The following is a 13,409-nucleotide window of genomic DNA, read 5'->3' as shown; positions in this document are numbered from 1 at the left end:
TGCGATTGTGCTATTAATTTGATTCCTGGTAGTAAGTTTCCTAAGGGCCGACTGTTCAATTTATCTGTGCCAGAGCACGCCGCTATGCGGAGTTATATAAAGGAATCCTTGGAGAAAGGTCATATTCGCCCGTCGTCATCACCGTTGGGAGCAGGGTTCTTTTTTGTGGCCAAGAAGGATGGTTCTTTGAGACCTTGTATTGATTACCGCCTTCTTAATAAGATCACAGTCAAATTTCAGTACCCTTTGCCGCTGCTGTCTGATTTGTTTGCTCGGATTAAGGGGGCTAGTTGGTTCACCAAGATAGATCTTCGAGGGGCGTATAATCTTGTGCGTATTAAACAGGGCGATGAATGGAAAACAGCATTTAATACGCCCGAGGGCCATTTTGAGTACCTGGTTATGCCATTCGGGCTTTCTAATGCTCCATCTGTATTTCAGTCCTTTATGCATGACATCTTCCGAGAGTACCTGGATAGATTCATGATTGTATATTTGGATGATATTTTGGTCTTTTCGGATGATTGGGAGTCTCATGTAAAGCAGGTCAGAATGGTGTTCCAGGTCCTTCGTGCGAATTCCTTGTTTGTGAAGGGGTCTAAGTGTCTCTTTGGAGTTCAGAAGGTTTCATTTTTGGGTTTCATTTTTTCCCCTTCTACTATCGAGATGGACCCTGTTAAAGTTCAGGCCATTTATGATTGGACTCAGCCGACATCTGTGAAGAGCCTGCAGAAGTTCCTGGGCTTTGCTAATTTTTACCGTCGCTTCATCGCTAATTTTCCTAGTGTGGCTAAACCGTTGACTGATTTGACCAAGAAAGGTGCTGATGTGGTCGTTTTTCTTCTGCCCCTGTGTTGTGCCAGCCAGATGTTTCGCTCCCGTTTCAGGTCAAGGTTGATGCTTCTGAGATTGGAGCAGGGGCTGTTTTGTCACAAAGAAGTTCTGATGGCTCGGTGATGAAACCATGTGCCTTCTTTTCTAGAAAGTTCTCGCCTGCTGAGCGCAATTATGATGCTGGCAATCGAGAGTTGTTGGCCATGAAGTGGGCATTCGAGGAGTGGCGACATTGGCTTGAAGGAGCCAAGCATCGCGTGGTGGTTTTGACGGATCACAAGAATTTGACTTATCTCGAGTCTGCCAAACGGTTGAATCCTAGACAGGCTCGATGGTCGCTCTTTTTCTCCCGTTTTGATTTTGTGGTTTCGTACCTTCCGGGCTCTAAGAATGTGAAGGCTGATGCCCTGTCAAGGAGTTTTGTGTCTGACTCTTCGGGTGTTCCTGAGCCGGCGGGCATTCTCAAAGAGGGGGTAATTTTGTCTGCCATCTCCCCTGATTTGCGGCGCGTGCTGCAGAAGTTTCAGGCTGATAAACCTGACCGTTGTCCAGCGGAGAAACTGTTTGTCCCTGATAGATGGACTAGTAGAGTTATCTCTGAGGTTCATTGTTCGGTGTTGGCTGGTCATCCTGGAATCTTTGGTACCAGAGATTTGGTGACTAGATCCTTTTGGTGGCCTTCTTTGTCACGGGATGTGCGTTCTTTTGTGCAGTCCTGTGGGACTTGTGCTCGGGCTAAGCCCTGCTGTTCTCATGCCAGTGGGTTGCTTTTGCCCTTGCCGGTCCTGAAGAGGCCCTGGACGCATATTTCCATGGATTTTATTTCAGATCTCCCTGTCTCTCAAAGGATGTCGGTCATTTGGGTGGTTTGTGATCGCTTCTCTAAGATGGTCCATTTGGTACCCTTGTCTAAATTGCCTTCCTCCTCTGATTTGGTGCCATTGTTTTTCCAGCATGTGGTTCGTTTGCATGGCATTCCGGAGAACATCGTCTCGGACAGAGCTTCCCAGTTTGCTTCGAGGTTTTGGCGGTCCTTTTGTGCTAAGATGGGCATTGATTTGTCTTTTTCTTCGGCTTTCCATCCTCAGACAAATGGCCAAACCGAACGAACTAATCAGACTTTGGAAACATATCTGAGATGCTTTGTTTCTGCTGATCAGGATGATTGGGTGTCCTTCTTGCCTTTGGCTGAGTTCGCCCTTAATAATCGGGCCAGCTCAGCTACTTTGGTTTTGCCGTTTTTCTGTAATTCTGGTTTTCATCCTCGTTTCTCTTCAGGGCAGGTTGAGCCTTCGGACTGTCCTGGTGTGGATACTGTGGTGGACAGGTTGCAGCAGATTTGGACTCATGTGGTGGACAATTTGACATTGTCCCAGGAGAAGGCTCAACGTTTCGCTAACCGCCGGCGCTGTGTTGGTCCCCGACTTCGTGTTGGGGATTTGGTTTGGTTGTTGTCTCGTTATGTTCCTATGAAGGTTTCCTCTCCTAAGTTTAAGCCTCGTTTAATTGGTCCGTATAAGATTTCTGAAGTTCTCAATCCTGTGTCATTTCGTTTGGCCCTTCCAGCTTCTTTTGCCATCCATAATGTGTTCCATAGGTCGTTATTGCGGAGATACGTGGCGCCTATGGTTCCCTCCGTTGATCCTCCTGCCCCGGTGTTGGTCGAGGGGGAGTTGGAGTATGTGGTGGAAAAGATTTTGGATTCTCGTATTTCGAGACGGAAACTCCAGTACCTGGTCAAATGGAAGGGTTATGGTCAGGAAGATAATTCCTGGGTTTTTGCCTCTGATGTTCATGCTGCCGATCTAGTTCGTGCCTTTCATTTGGCTTGTCCTAATCGGCCTGGGGGCTCTGGGGAGGGTTCGGTGACCCCTCCTCAAGGGGGGGGGGGGGGTACTGTTGTGAATTCTGTTATCGAACTCCCACCTGTGGTCATGAATGGTACTTCGGCGAGTTCTGTCCATGGACTCCTTCTGGTGGCTGTGAGTGGAGCTGCTGCTTCTGAGGTTCCTTCCACAGGTGACGTAGTTTATTCTTTGGCTGGCTGCTCTATTTAACTCCACTCAGATCGTTACTCCATGCCAGCTGTCAATGTTTTTGTACTGGTTCAGTTCGCTCTTGGATCTTTCGGGTGACCTGTCTACTCCAGCAGAAGCTAAGTCCCTGCTAGTTTATTATTTGTTCTTTGTTTTCTTGTCCAGCTTGCTATCATGATTTTGCCTTGCTAGCTGGAAGCTCTGGGATCCAGAGTGGCACCTCCGCACCGTGAGTCGGTGCGGAGGTCTTTTTGCACACTCTGCGTGGTCTTTGGTAGTTTTTTGTGCTGACCGCAATGATACCTTTCCTATCCTCAGTCTGTTTAGTTAGTCTGGCCTCCCTTTGCTGAAACTTGTTTCATTTCTGTGTTTGTGACTTTCATCTTAACTCAGTCAATATATGTGGGGGGCTGCCTTTTCCTTTGGGGAATTTCTCTGAGGCAAGGTAGGCTTTATTTTCTATCTCTAGGGCTAGTTAGCTCTTGGGCTGAGAAGAGGCGTCTAGGCCGGTTAGGTACGCTCCACGGCTATTTCTAGTGTGTGTGATAGGATTAGGGGTTGCGGTCAGCAGAGCTCCCACTTCCCAGAGCTTGTTTTGTGTTAGTTTAACCATCAGGTCGTTCCAGGTGCTCCTAACCACCAGGTCCATAACATGTAATATTCATCCGCAACCTTGTGTAGAAGTTGCTTTTTTCAAAAAGATACTTAATAAATCGCAGTTAGTATTAGTTTGTGTGCCTTTGCACAGTCTGTATCTTTTCTTTTGGTCTGACCGAAGTTAGAGGGGTTTAGGGTTACGGGTCACCGTTTTAGCCCCTCAGGCACCACTTTTGTATAGGATCCCCCTACTTGTAGGGACTCAGTGAGGGTCAACAGGGGTAGCCGCCGAGGAGCGGGGGCGCCATTTGCGTTCAAGAGGGTGCCAACCTCCGCTGACAGGCAGGGACATTTGGATAGGGACTCTTCAGGGTATACTAGCCTTAGCCATTTACGGAGTACTTTAGGTCGTAGGGCTCTGTACGGTCACACCAGCCCGTTTGGGCTTGCATGTTGTTGGTGAATTACTACCTGGTATTTGGTTTGTGTGTGTGTTTTTTCATTTTCTTTGGGCCCTGTTGTGTGGGCTATTTAGGTGTATCAATAGTTATTTAACATTATCACATCAAGGGACTCGTAGGGCATTTAGGGTGAGCCGTCGAGGAGCGGGGGCACCATATTGCGTCCAAGAGGGTGCCAACCTCCGCAGACAGGCAGGGAATACTCTTCAGGGATATTTAGAATTTTTTATCCCATTTTTTTCTCCCTCCATTTCTGCCCTTTTTTAACCAAACCAGGCTTTTATGGACCCACTCCCACTATAAGGGGTTTGGGTGTCGTGCTTATTTTTAATCCAAATAAACTGCCAGAAATTGTATAATCAATCAGAGATAATATTTATTGAGAACTATACAAAATTATTTAAAACTTGTACCACATATATAATGACGTGTGAAAAATCCGTGAATACATCAAAACAATAGACCCCGGATCAAGACCCCATCAAATGGACTTATGTATAACATGCAACTGGTATGCTTTGATAGCAGGTGTGGATCATCTGACTGATCATGGCAATAAGACTGCCCATTAAAGTTTAACCTATGCGGTACCAATAGTATATACCAGCAGTCATATCGCCAGGCCAGTCAGACGTTGGTAATAATAATACATGCAAAACAAAGTAAAGTAATATGAAGTCCAAAACTTTATTTACCCATAGTTGGTGTGGCAGGTCCTGTCCTGGTCTATGTTGACTACCCCAACGCGCATTTCGCGTATGGTGAATACCGCTTCCTCAGGGGGCGTGGCCTAATTCGGATCTCCTTCCGGTTTATATATAGATCACCGCCAATCAGGCGACGATTGTGCCGATACTGGTGCGCATGCGTGAACCGCATCCCTGCGTTCCAGCCCTCTTACTCCCTCAGCACTCCACCATCACGTGAGTGGCCGAGCGCTACGCCCACATCACGTGACAAGCAGTCGCCGGCGAGCAGGGGGCCGAGACACAGTGATATGAATGATCAGCAATCCAACACGGTTTATAGATGGAATAGAAGAGGTACCCGGATTAGGGGATCCTCCCGTGCCAGATCTGCCTCCACTGTGTCAGTCGCATCAAGTGAGGAGTCAAACCCAACACAGCCCAGATATTATGATTTGCGCAATTCTGGTTTCAATCGTGATAAGAGTGTGGCTAGACGTAAAAATCTCCAAACCAGCCAACCAGCTAAGAAAAATAAAAAGGGATTGGAGGTAATAAATCTCTCTACGCACACTCTTACTAATGATCAACTGGATGTGTTACAAAAGGGTTTGACTTTCTCCCCGACTAATAAATTCGATCTTTTTACAGCCGTCAAAGATCTGTTCCTCTTCTCAAGGAAATTAATTTTCAAAAAAATCTTTGAAAAGGATGGCTGTATCCAAACAAGTGATGACATTGAAAGGGAGGCGCTGATGGCACTGGAAGATCTACTAAATGAACAGACGTCAACGGTGAGTACGTTCCCACGAGATTGTGGGCCCAGGTCCACTAACTTTCCCCCTTGTCTCTGTGTCCTGCAGTGGATATATTTACCAAAATGGTAATCAAAGAATTTCAAGATATATCCACTAGACGCAATAATGACAATCTGACATCCAGACAAAGGATAGCGTTAGAACAACTACAAAAATATGATGATCTAGTAATTAAACCTGCAGACAAGGGGGGAAATGTGGTCCTGTGGCCCAACTCGCTTTATGAAAAAGAGGCATTTAAACATCTGAGGGACAAAGAAACGTATAAAAAATTGGACTCTAATCCAACCAACACTTTCTTCCATGAACTTGAAGGGATATTAAAAGATGCCCATGATAGAGGCGTTATCCCGAAGAAGGTGTTGGATGGCCTACTCACGAAATTCCCCAGAGTTCCCACTCTTTATTTCATTCCTAAAATTCCTAAGAATCCCATCGATCCGCCGGGTCGTCCGATTGTCTCTGGCATGGGGGGATTGAGCGACCCTGTATGTAAATTAATCGATTATTATCTTAAACCACTTGTGGAGTCGCTACCCTCCTATGTCAGAGACACGTCGGACTTACTCCGCCGGATCAATGGGATACAACTTGAGGACAACATGTGTCTGGTTACTGCGGATGTGCAGTCATTGTATACGTGCATTGGCCATAGGCAAGGGCTGGAGGCTGTCCGCTTCTTCTTGGGTGCAAGCAATTGGGATGGTGCCATGTGTGAGCTGGTCATGGATTTGTTGACTTTTATTTTGACAAAAAACTTTTTTGTCTTCAAGGACAGTTTTTATTTGCAGCAGCGCGGCACTGCCATGGGCGCGGCCTGTGCGCCTTCCTTCGCCAATCTCTTCCTGGGGTATTGGGAGAGGGAGATTTTTGGCGGGGGGGGGCCGCAGGCCGTGGACCATGTGCAGTGCTGGCTGCGCTACATTGATGACCTGCTCATCATATGGCAGGGGCCTGATGACGCACTGCATAAATTCATGCATGAATTAAATGACAATGCATATAATATCAAGTTGACGTATCAGACAAGCAGGACCGAGGTGGACTTTCTGGACATCAAAATTGAGGTGGATGAAAATCTGTATTTACAGACGGATGTCTTCAGAAAGTCCACCTCTGTTAATTCATTGCTACATGCGAACTCGGGCCACCCGTACAGTACCATTAGGGCCATCCCCGTTGGTCAGCACCTAAGAGTGAAGCGGATATGCTCTTCTACCGCTAAATTTGAAGCACAGGCAGCAGACCTTAGAGTCAGGTTTCAAGCGAGGGGGTATAGTAACAGAAGCATCAGAAAGGGATATCTGAGAGCTAGACATGCGCCACGTGATGAACTATTATGTTCAAGTGGCAGAAATCAAACAAGAAAGGAACAACAGGATGTCATACGTTATATTACAACCTATAACAGTGAGTGGTCTACAATGAGGGGTTGTCTCCAAAAACATTGGGATATTCTCAGGAGTGATCCAACGCTCTCTAAATGCCTTACCAATTACCCCGCAATGACTGCCAGAAAGAGCAAAAATTTGAGAGATCTGCTGGTCTCCAGCCATTATGCCCCTAAAAAAACTAAGTATGATTTTGGTTCGGGTGGACCACCTAAAGGATGCTTCCCCTGTGGAAACTGTATCACATGCCCAAATATCTGCCGGACTACTACTTTTGATTCAGCAGACGGCAGTAGAACCTACACCATTAACCATCATATAAACTGCAATACGACTCAGGTAGTTTATTACGCGGTATGTGGCTGCCCGAAAATCTATGTGGGCCTAACGTCCCGACGTCTGGGAACCCGCATACGTGAGCACGTACGCGATATAGTGGCCGCAAAAACAATGACGTGTCGCTCTTAAAGACGATACCACGTCATTTTAGACAATTTCATGGATGTAGTCCCAAAACGTTTCAAGCAAGAGGGATTGATCATGTCCTTTGTGGTATAAGAGGAGGTGATATCAAGCGTATACTGGCACAGCGGGAGTGCCGCTGGATTACCCTACTTGGCACCATGGCTCCCATGGGTCTCAATGAAACCCAGGGCTTTTCATCCTTCTTATAGACAATATCGGGTATCCCCTTTTGGTCCTTTGTTGTTATCCATTGATTTTAATTTGTTTCTCTTTCTTAATTTTAGAATGTTGTGAGTCTGATTCTTTCCACATGCCTTCCGTTGTTGGGGACATCCACGTGAATATGGCACAAGAGGTTATCCATGTCTGAAGGAACCATAAGAAGCCGTTATACAGAACACACTATGGACTATAAAATGTCATGTTATAACATATGTGTTACCTGTCATTTATGTGTTATGGATTACACACAGTGTTTGTGTTGGCGTATTTGGACATAATCATCAGGCAATTTGGTGAGGTGACCACACATTGATATAGATGATCTGTATATAAATATCTATCTTGTTTCTGTTCGGGGGTTGCTCTTATATTTCGGAATAGACATGTGGATCGATGATTTTAAAAATGTTATATAATTACCACATTATGCTATGGCTCACCAAATCATATTTTTCTTCACTTTTTCTTGTTTATTAATTTTTTTATATTACGCGGTTTTTGCACCATCATATTCACTGTACCTTACGGTACGTGAACCGTATCTTAAGTTCCTCTTCTTCACTTTTGGGGGGGACCACAGCCCATGGGTTAGGTGGACTGTGTCCCATAGTGGAGGACTGGACTTATTATAATATGTTAGCCGTCTATTTTTTATGGTCGGCTACGGATAGCGATTCACACAGAGCACTTGTCACTTTCTTATTAGCACCTGTCACTTTATATGTTCCTGTGTCTCGGCCCCCTGCTCGCCGGCGACTGCTTGTCACGTGATGTGGGCGTAGCGCTCGCCCACTCACGTGATGGTGGAGTGCTGAGGGAGTAAGAGGGCTGGAACGCAGGGATGCGGTTCACGCATGCGCACCAGTATCGGCACAATCGTCGCCTGATTGGTGGTGATCTATATATAAACCAGACGGAGATCCGAATTAGGCCACGTCCCCTGAGGAAGCGGTATTCACCATACGCGAAACGCGCGTTGGGGTAGTCAACATAGACCAGGACAGGACCTGCCACACCAACTATGGGTAAATAAAGTTTTGGACTTCATCTTACTTTACTTTGTTTTGCATGTATTATTATTACCAACGTCTGACTGGCCTGGCGATATGACTGCTGGTATATACTATTGGTACCGCATAGGTTAAACTTTAATGGGCAGTCTTATTGCCATGATCAGTCAGATGATCTACACCTGCTATCAAAGCATACCAGTTGCATGTTATACATAAGTCCATTTGATGGGGTCTTGATCCGGGGTCTATTGTTTTGATGTATTCACGGATTTTTCACACGTCATTATATATGTGGTACAAGTTTTAAATAATTTTGTATAGTTCTCAATAAATATTATCTATGATTGATTATACAATTTCTGGCAGTTTATTTGACTCTTAGTTCTCCTTGGATATAAGATTACGATTTGAGTCGCCATCAGTTATTTTGAAAAATAACTTTTTGCTGATGTTCTGTTTATATAATTATTTTTAATCCAATGGTTTTGAAATAAAGTTATTGTTTATATTAGTTGTTTTTTGGTTTGTTCTTTTTGATACTAATTTGGACTATTAGAGACTGTACTTCTTTCAGATTTTCTTTGTGATTATGGCTGGTTTTTTATCAGGGCCTAACTGTTCAGAAACATGGGTGAGTGAGGCGGATGGGGTGTTTTCAGTTGACTCAGGTTACACAGGCACCGACTCTAACCCATCTATATATTCCACTTTTAAGGAGCTTACTGGTTACTATAAAAAATATTTAAAGTCCCTGTGGGAAACAAAGGCATTAAGAACAACATTGTACCAAAAGGTCTACGAGTGAACATCTCTCCGTCTCCACGAGTTAGTAACCCCTGCCTTCTGAAAGCCTGGCGGGAGGAGTCTATAGCCTCATCGGTCAGGTTTATGAAATTATTGCTGGAGGAAGAGAAAAAGATCTTAGGCACCACATCGAAACAACTAAACGAATTGATAGAGAAAACGTTACAGTTTAAGTCTGACCCTGACTTTAACAAAAAAGAGAGTACCCTACAAATCTCGGTGGAACGCTATCAGAATCAATTGAAAAATCGTAAACATACACAGTTTATGCGGGACTCGGAAGAATTTAAAACTGATAAAGCGTATAACTTCTCAGGGGGTGTGGATTCTGTCTCTGAGATCTCTTCCTCCGAGGCAGAGTGTTCTGATACAGAAGGATCAGGGGGATACTGGAGACAGAGGGAGAGGTGGTTTTTCATCTTACAGGGGGAAGAAAAAATGGCAGAGACAAAGAGGATATATGGGCGGTCAACAAGGTGGCAGAGGTCACAATCAGGGCTTCATGGGCCAAACGAATGGAGCCAGTGGCTTCGGGGCACCCACAAGACCTCTAGTCTCGGTGCCCTCATCCTCTATTCCATCTACTTCTGTACCCTCTTCCTCGTCCTCTTTTTTAGAACAGAGACCCCCGATGGGGTACGATCTGAGGAAACGAATGTAAGAACTCTGTATGATGATAACCAGATTATAAATCTCAGTAGCCATGTTCTGTCTCCTGGAGAGGTTAGTGTGTTAAGAAAAGGGCTCACGTTTGTTCCTACAACGTGATTTAGTACCTTTTCATGGGTCAAGGACCTGAATCTCTACTGTCGTAAATTGAAATGGAAGAAGTTTTTCTCTTTACACAATAAACAACAAATAAAATGTTAAAAAAACAGACAATGTGATTTTCTGGATTTTTTTTTCTCAGTTTGTCTCCCATAGTTGAGGTCTACCTATGATATAAATTACAGACGCCTCTCATCTTTTTAAGTGGTGGAACTTGCACTATTGCTGACTGACTAAATACTTTTTTGCCCCACTGTATATAGACAACATCTTACGTCTGTTTGTAACATCATTACCCTCATATGTGCAGGACACGTCGGCCCTACTCCAGAAAATAGATGGCATTGTGGTGGAACAGGGAACTATTCTAGGCTCAATAGATGTTGAAGCTTTATACAGTAGCATTCCCCACACCATGGGCCTGAAAGCACTTGAGTACTATTTGAGGACAAGAGCCATTTTCTTTGAGAAACACAGTGTCACGCTCACGCCCTGACTGGTGAGCGTGAGCTCGGGGGTTTTGTGGCCCCACTGTGCCACAAACCAGACTTCCCTGGAAGGGGCGTGACTATGACAGCTGCCTGGGTTTTCACTGGAGCCTCTGATGGTGAGGACAGGCTTGTGCAGCAGGCAGCTGCCAGGTGCTACTCCAGGGTGGTGTCTGGCTGTGGCTGCTGATCCCACTTGGGAGACAGGAACACCTGGATTGGTGCGGGCATTAGGCAGGACTGGCAGAAGAGCACGGCTGGAACACAGACGAGTAGGCTGGCACGGCTGAGACAGGGCTGGCAGAGACACGGCAGAGAACTCAGGGCTGGCAGAGACACAGCAGGAAACAGGACTGGCTAAGACAGCAGGAACACAAGACTGGAAGGCAGGGCAGAGACGGCAGGACTGGCAGGAACACAGGATTGGGAGGCACTGCAGAGAACACAGGACTGAAAGGCAGGGCAGGAACGGCAGGACTGGCAGGAACACAGGATACACAGGACGTGTTGATGTGATGTATGAATCAGGCTGCACTCTGATGACACCCGAGTGCAGTCCTATTGTGAGTGTGATGAAGGAACAGGTAGGGACCTGTACACACAGAAGAAGCAGGTACGGAAACAAGCCAGAAGGAAAGGAGAATGAAGGAACAGGTAGGGACCTGTTCACACAGGAGGACCAAGTAACAAGTAGAAGGTGGAACTAAGAAGAGAAGGAGAAGGCAGAGCCAAGGACGGAGCCGCAAGAGGTGGAGCCAAGGGCGGAGACGCTGGAGGCGGAGCCAAGAGTGGAGACGCTGGAGGCGGAGCCAAGAGCGGAGACGCTGGAGGCGGAGCCAAGAGTGGAGACGCTGGAGGTGGAGTCAAGAGTGGAGACGCTGGAGGCGGAGCCAAGAGCGGAGATGCTGGAGGCGGAGCCAAGAGCAGAGACGGAGCAAAGTGCAGAAACACAGGAGGCGGAGCCAGATAGTACCGCAAAGAGCGGAGCCAGATAGAACCGCAAAGAGCGGAGCCACATAGCAAAGCCAGAGAGTGCGAAGCAAAATCTGAGTGCTGAGCCGCAAGAGTGCAGAGTGTAAGTAGACAGAAAACACAAGGAAAGAAAGCAGGGAAGAAAGCGACAGACAAGGAGACCGAGAAAAGACAAAGTACAGACAAGGCAATAGAACAAGACACAGGGACAAAGATAGAGGGACCAGGATATTCTGCCTCCTGGAGGGCGGACTACAAGAACAAGGCAAAAGCACAGAGAAAAGCTCAGAGGGAATAACTCAGAGCAAGGCCAGGCAAACTCAGCAGCTAAACACTAACTGAGCTAACACATTGCACAGGCCCAGACCACAGGGTGGAGCTGCACTATATACTGGAGGCCTCTTGGTAATTGGTCAGGAACTGATTGGACAGATGCACCTGATTCCTATAAGAACCAGAGAGTTCAGGCGCCGGCCCCCTATACACATAGCCATGAGGCATGCAGAGAGCAGAGACACAGAACATGGAGCTGGCATTAAAGAGAAAGCACATCATGGCCTGGAGCAGTGGGTAAGATTGTGTGAGAGATGTGAGGCCATGCTGTGATGCCAGCAGAGTTGTTACAGTCAGCAAATTTGTGGTGGAATTGATGGAGTTTGTTTTAACCCACAACTATTTCCTTTTTGACGGTAAGTACTTCCGCCAGCTCAGGGGGACCGCGATGGGTTGCTCTTGTGCACCCTCGTATGCAAATCTCCTCCTGGGCTGGTGGGAGGAAACCGTAGTGTTTTCTGGAGTAGAGGAATGGTGGACCAACAAGATATCGGCTTGGTACCGTTATATAGACGATGTCCTGGTCATATGGAGACGTACAGAAACGGAGTTCAACAGTTTTGAACAAGGGTTGAACAACAATGGCTTTGGTCTTAGGTTCACGTCAGAGAGTGATAGATGTGAACTGGCTTTTTTGGATGTGAAAATTAGCATTAACACCAATGGAATGTTGGATACAAGACTGTTTCGAAAGCCAACAGCCACGAATGCCCTTTTTAGGTGGGAGAGTCACCATCCGGCTCCCCTGAAGAGGGGCATCCCTCGGGGCCAATACCTGAGGACAAGGAGAAATTGCTCCAGTCCTGCTACCTTCAGGGCACAAGCTTATGATCTGAGGGAGAGGTTTCGGGATCGGGGCTATCCGGATGAGGTTCTAGATCCGGCCTTTAGAAATGCTCTGGGTAGCGAGAGAAGGACTCTCCTACAGATTAACAAGATACCAGAGGCTGATAACATCCCGAGGATTATTGGAACCTTTGATAATCAGTCCAATCGGGTTTTTAATGTCCTCAAAAAACATTGGAGCATTTTACAGTTGGACGAGACTCTGACAGATTTCATCCCGGATAGACCCCAGATCACCTTCCGTAGAGGACGATCCCTAAAAGACCGACTTGTACACAGTCATTATAAAAGACCTAAACGTGAAGGAACCTGGTTGGATAGACGCATCAATGGCACGTTTAGGTGCGGCAACTGTTCCTTTTGTGATTATGTAGCACCAGGCAAAAGCTTTACTAGTGCATCTAATGGAAGACTTTTCTTTTGCAGGGACTTTGCTAATTGTAAGACCATTTGTGTGGTCTATATGGCTACATGTACATGTTCGAAAAATTATATAGGGAAGACAAAAAGAGAACTTAGAAGGAGGATTTGGGAGCACTTAGGGGACATAAAAAATGCTAGAGATACCACGGTAGCACGCCATATTTGGGAGACACATCAGGGTGACAGTAAGGTTCTCTCCTTTTGTGTCCTGGAAGTGGTAAAACAAAATGGAAGGAGGGGTGATTGGGATAT

At 46.2% G+C, this 13,409-nt stretch overlaps 1 protein-coding gene across 1 annotated transcript in view; it reads left to right on the top strand.

The window, feature by feature from the left end:
* Window positions 1-9,033, top strand: part of MED18 (mediator complex subunit 18) — a 59,391-nt gene extending 50,358 nt beyond the window's left edge. Inside the window, exons 3-4 of the mRNA XM_069756717.1 lie at window positions 5,266-5,408; window positions 7,573-9,033. Of these exons, the coding sequence (XP_069612818.1) occupies window positions 5,266-5,408; window positions 7,573-7,629 (200 nt within the window). The 3' untranslated portion in view covers window positions 7,630-9,033. The remainder of the gene's footprint in view (window positions 1-5,265; window positions 5,409-7,572) is intronic.
* The last annotated feature ends 4,376 nt before the right edge of the window (window positions 9,034-13,409 follow it).

The sequence above is a fragment of the Ranitomeya imitator genome, chromosome 3 (genome assembly GCF_032444005.1).
Source record: "Ranitomeya imitator isolate aRanImi1 chromosome 3, aRanImi1.pri, whole genome shotgun sequence".
NCBI classification, from domain to species: domain Eukaryota; kingdom Metazoa; phylum Chordata; class Amphibia; order Anura; family Dendrobatidae; genus Ranitomeya; species Ranitomeya imitator.
The sequence above is the reverse complement of the archived record's forward strand: the minus strand, read 5'-3'. Positions and strand labels throughout refer to the sequence as shown.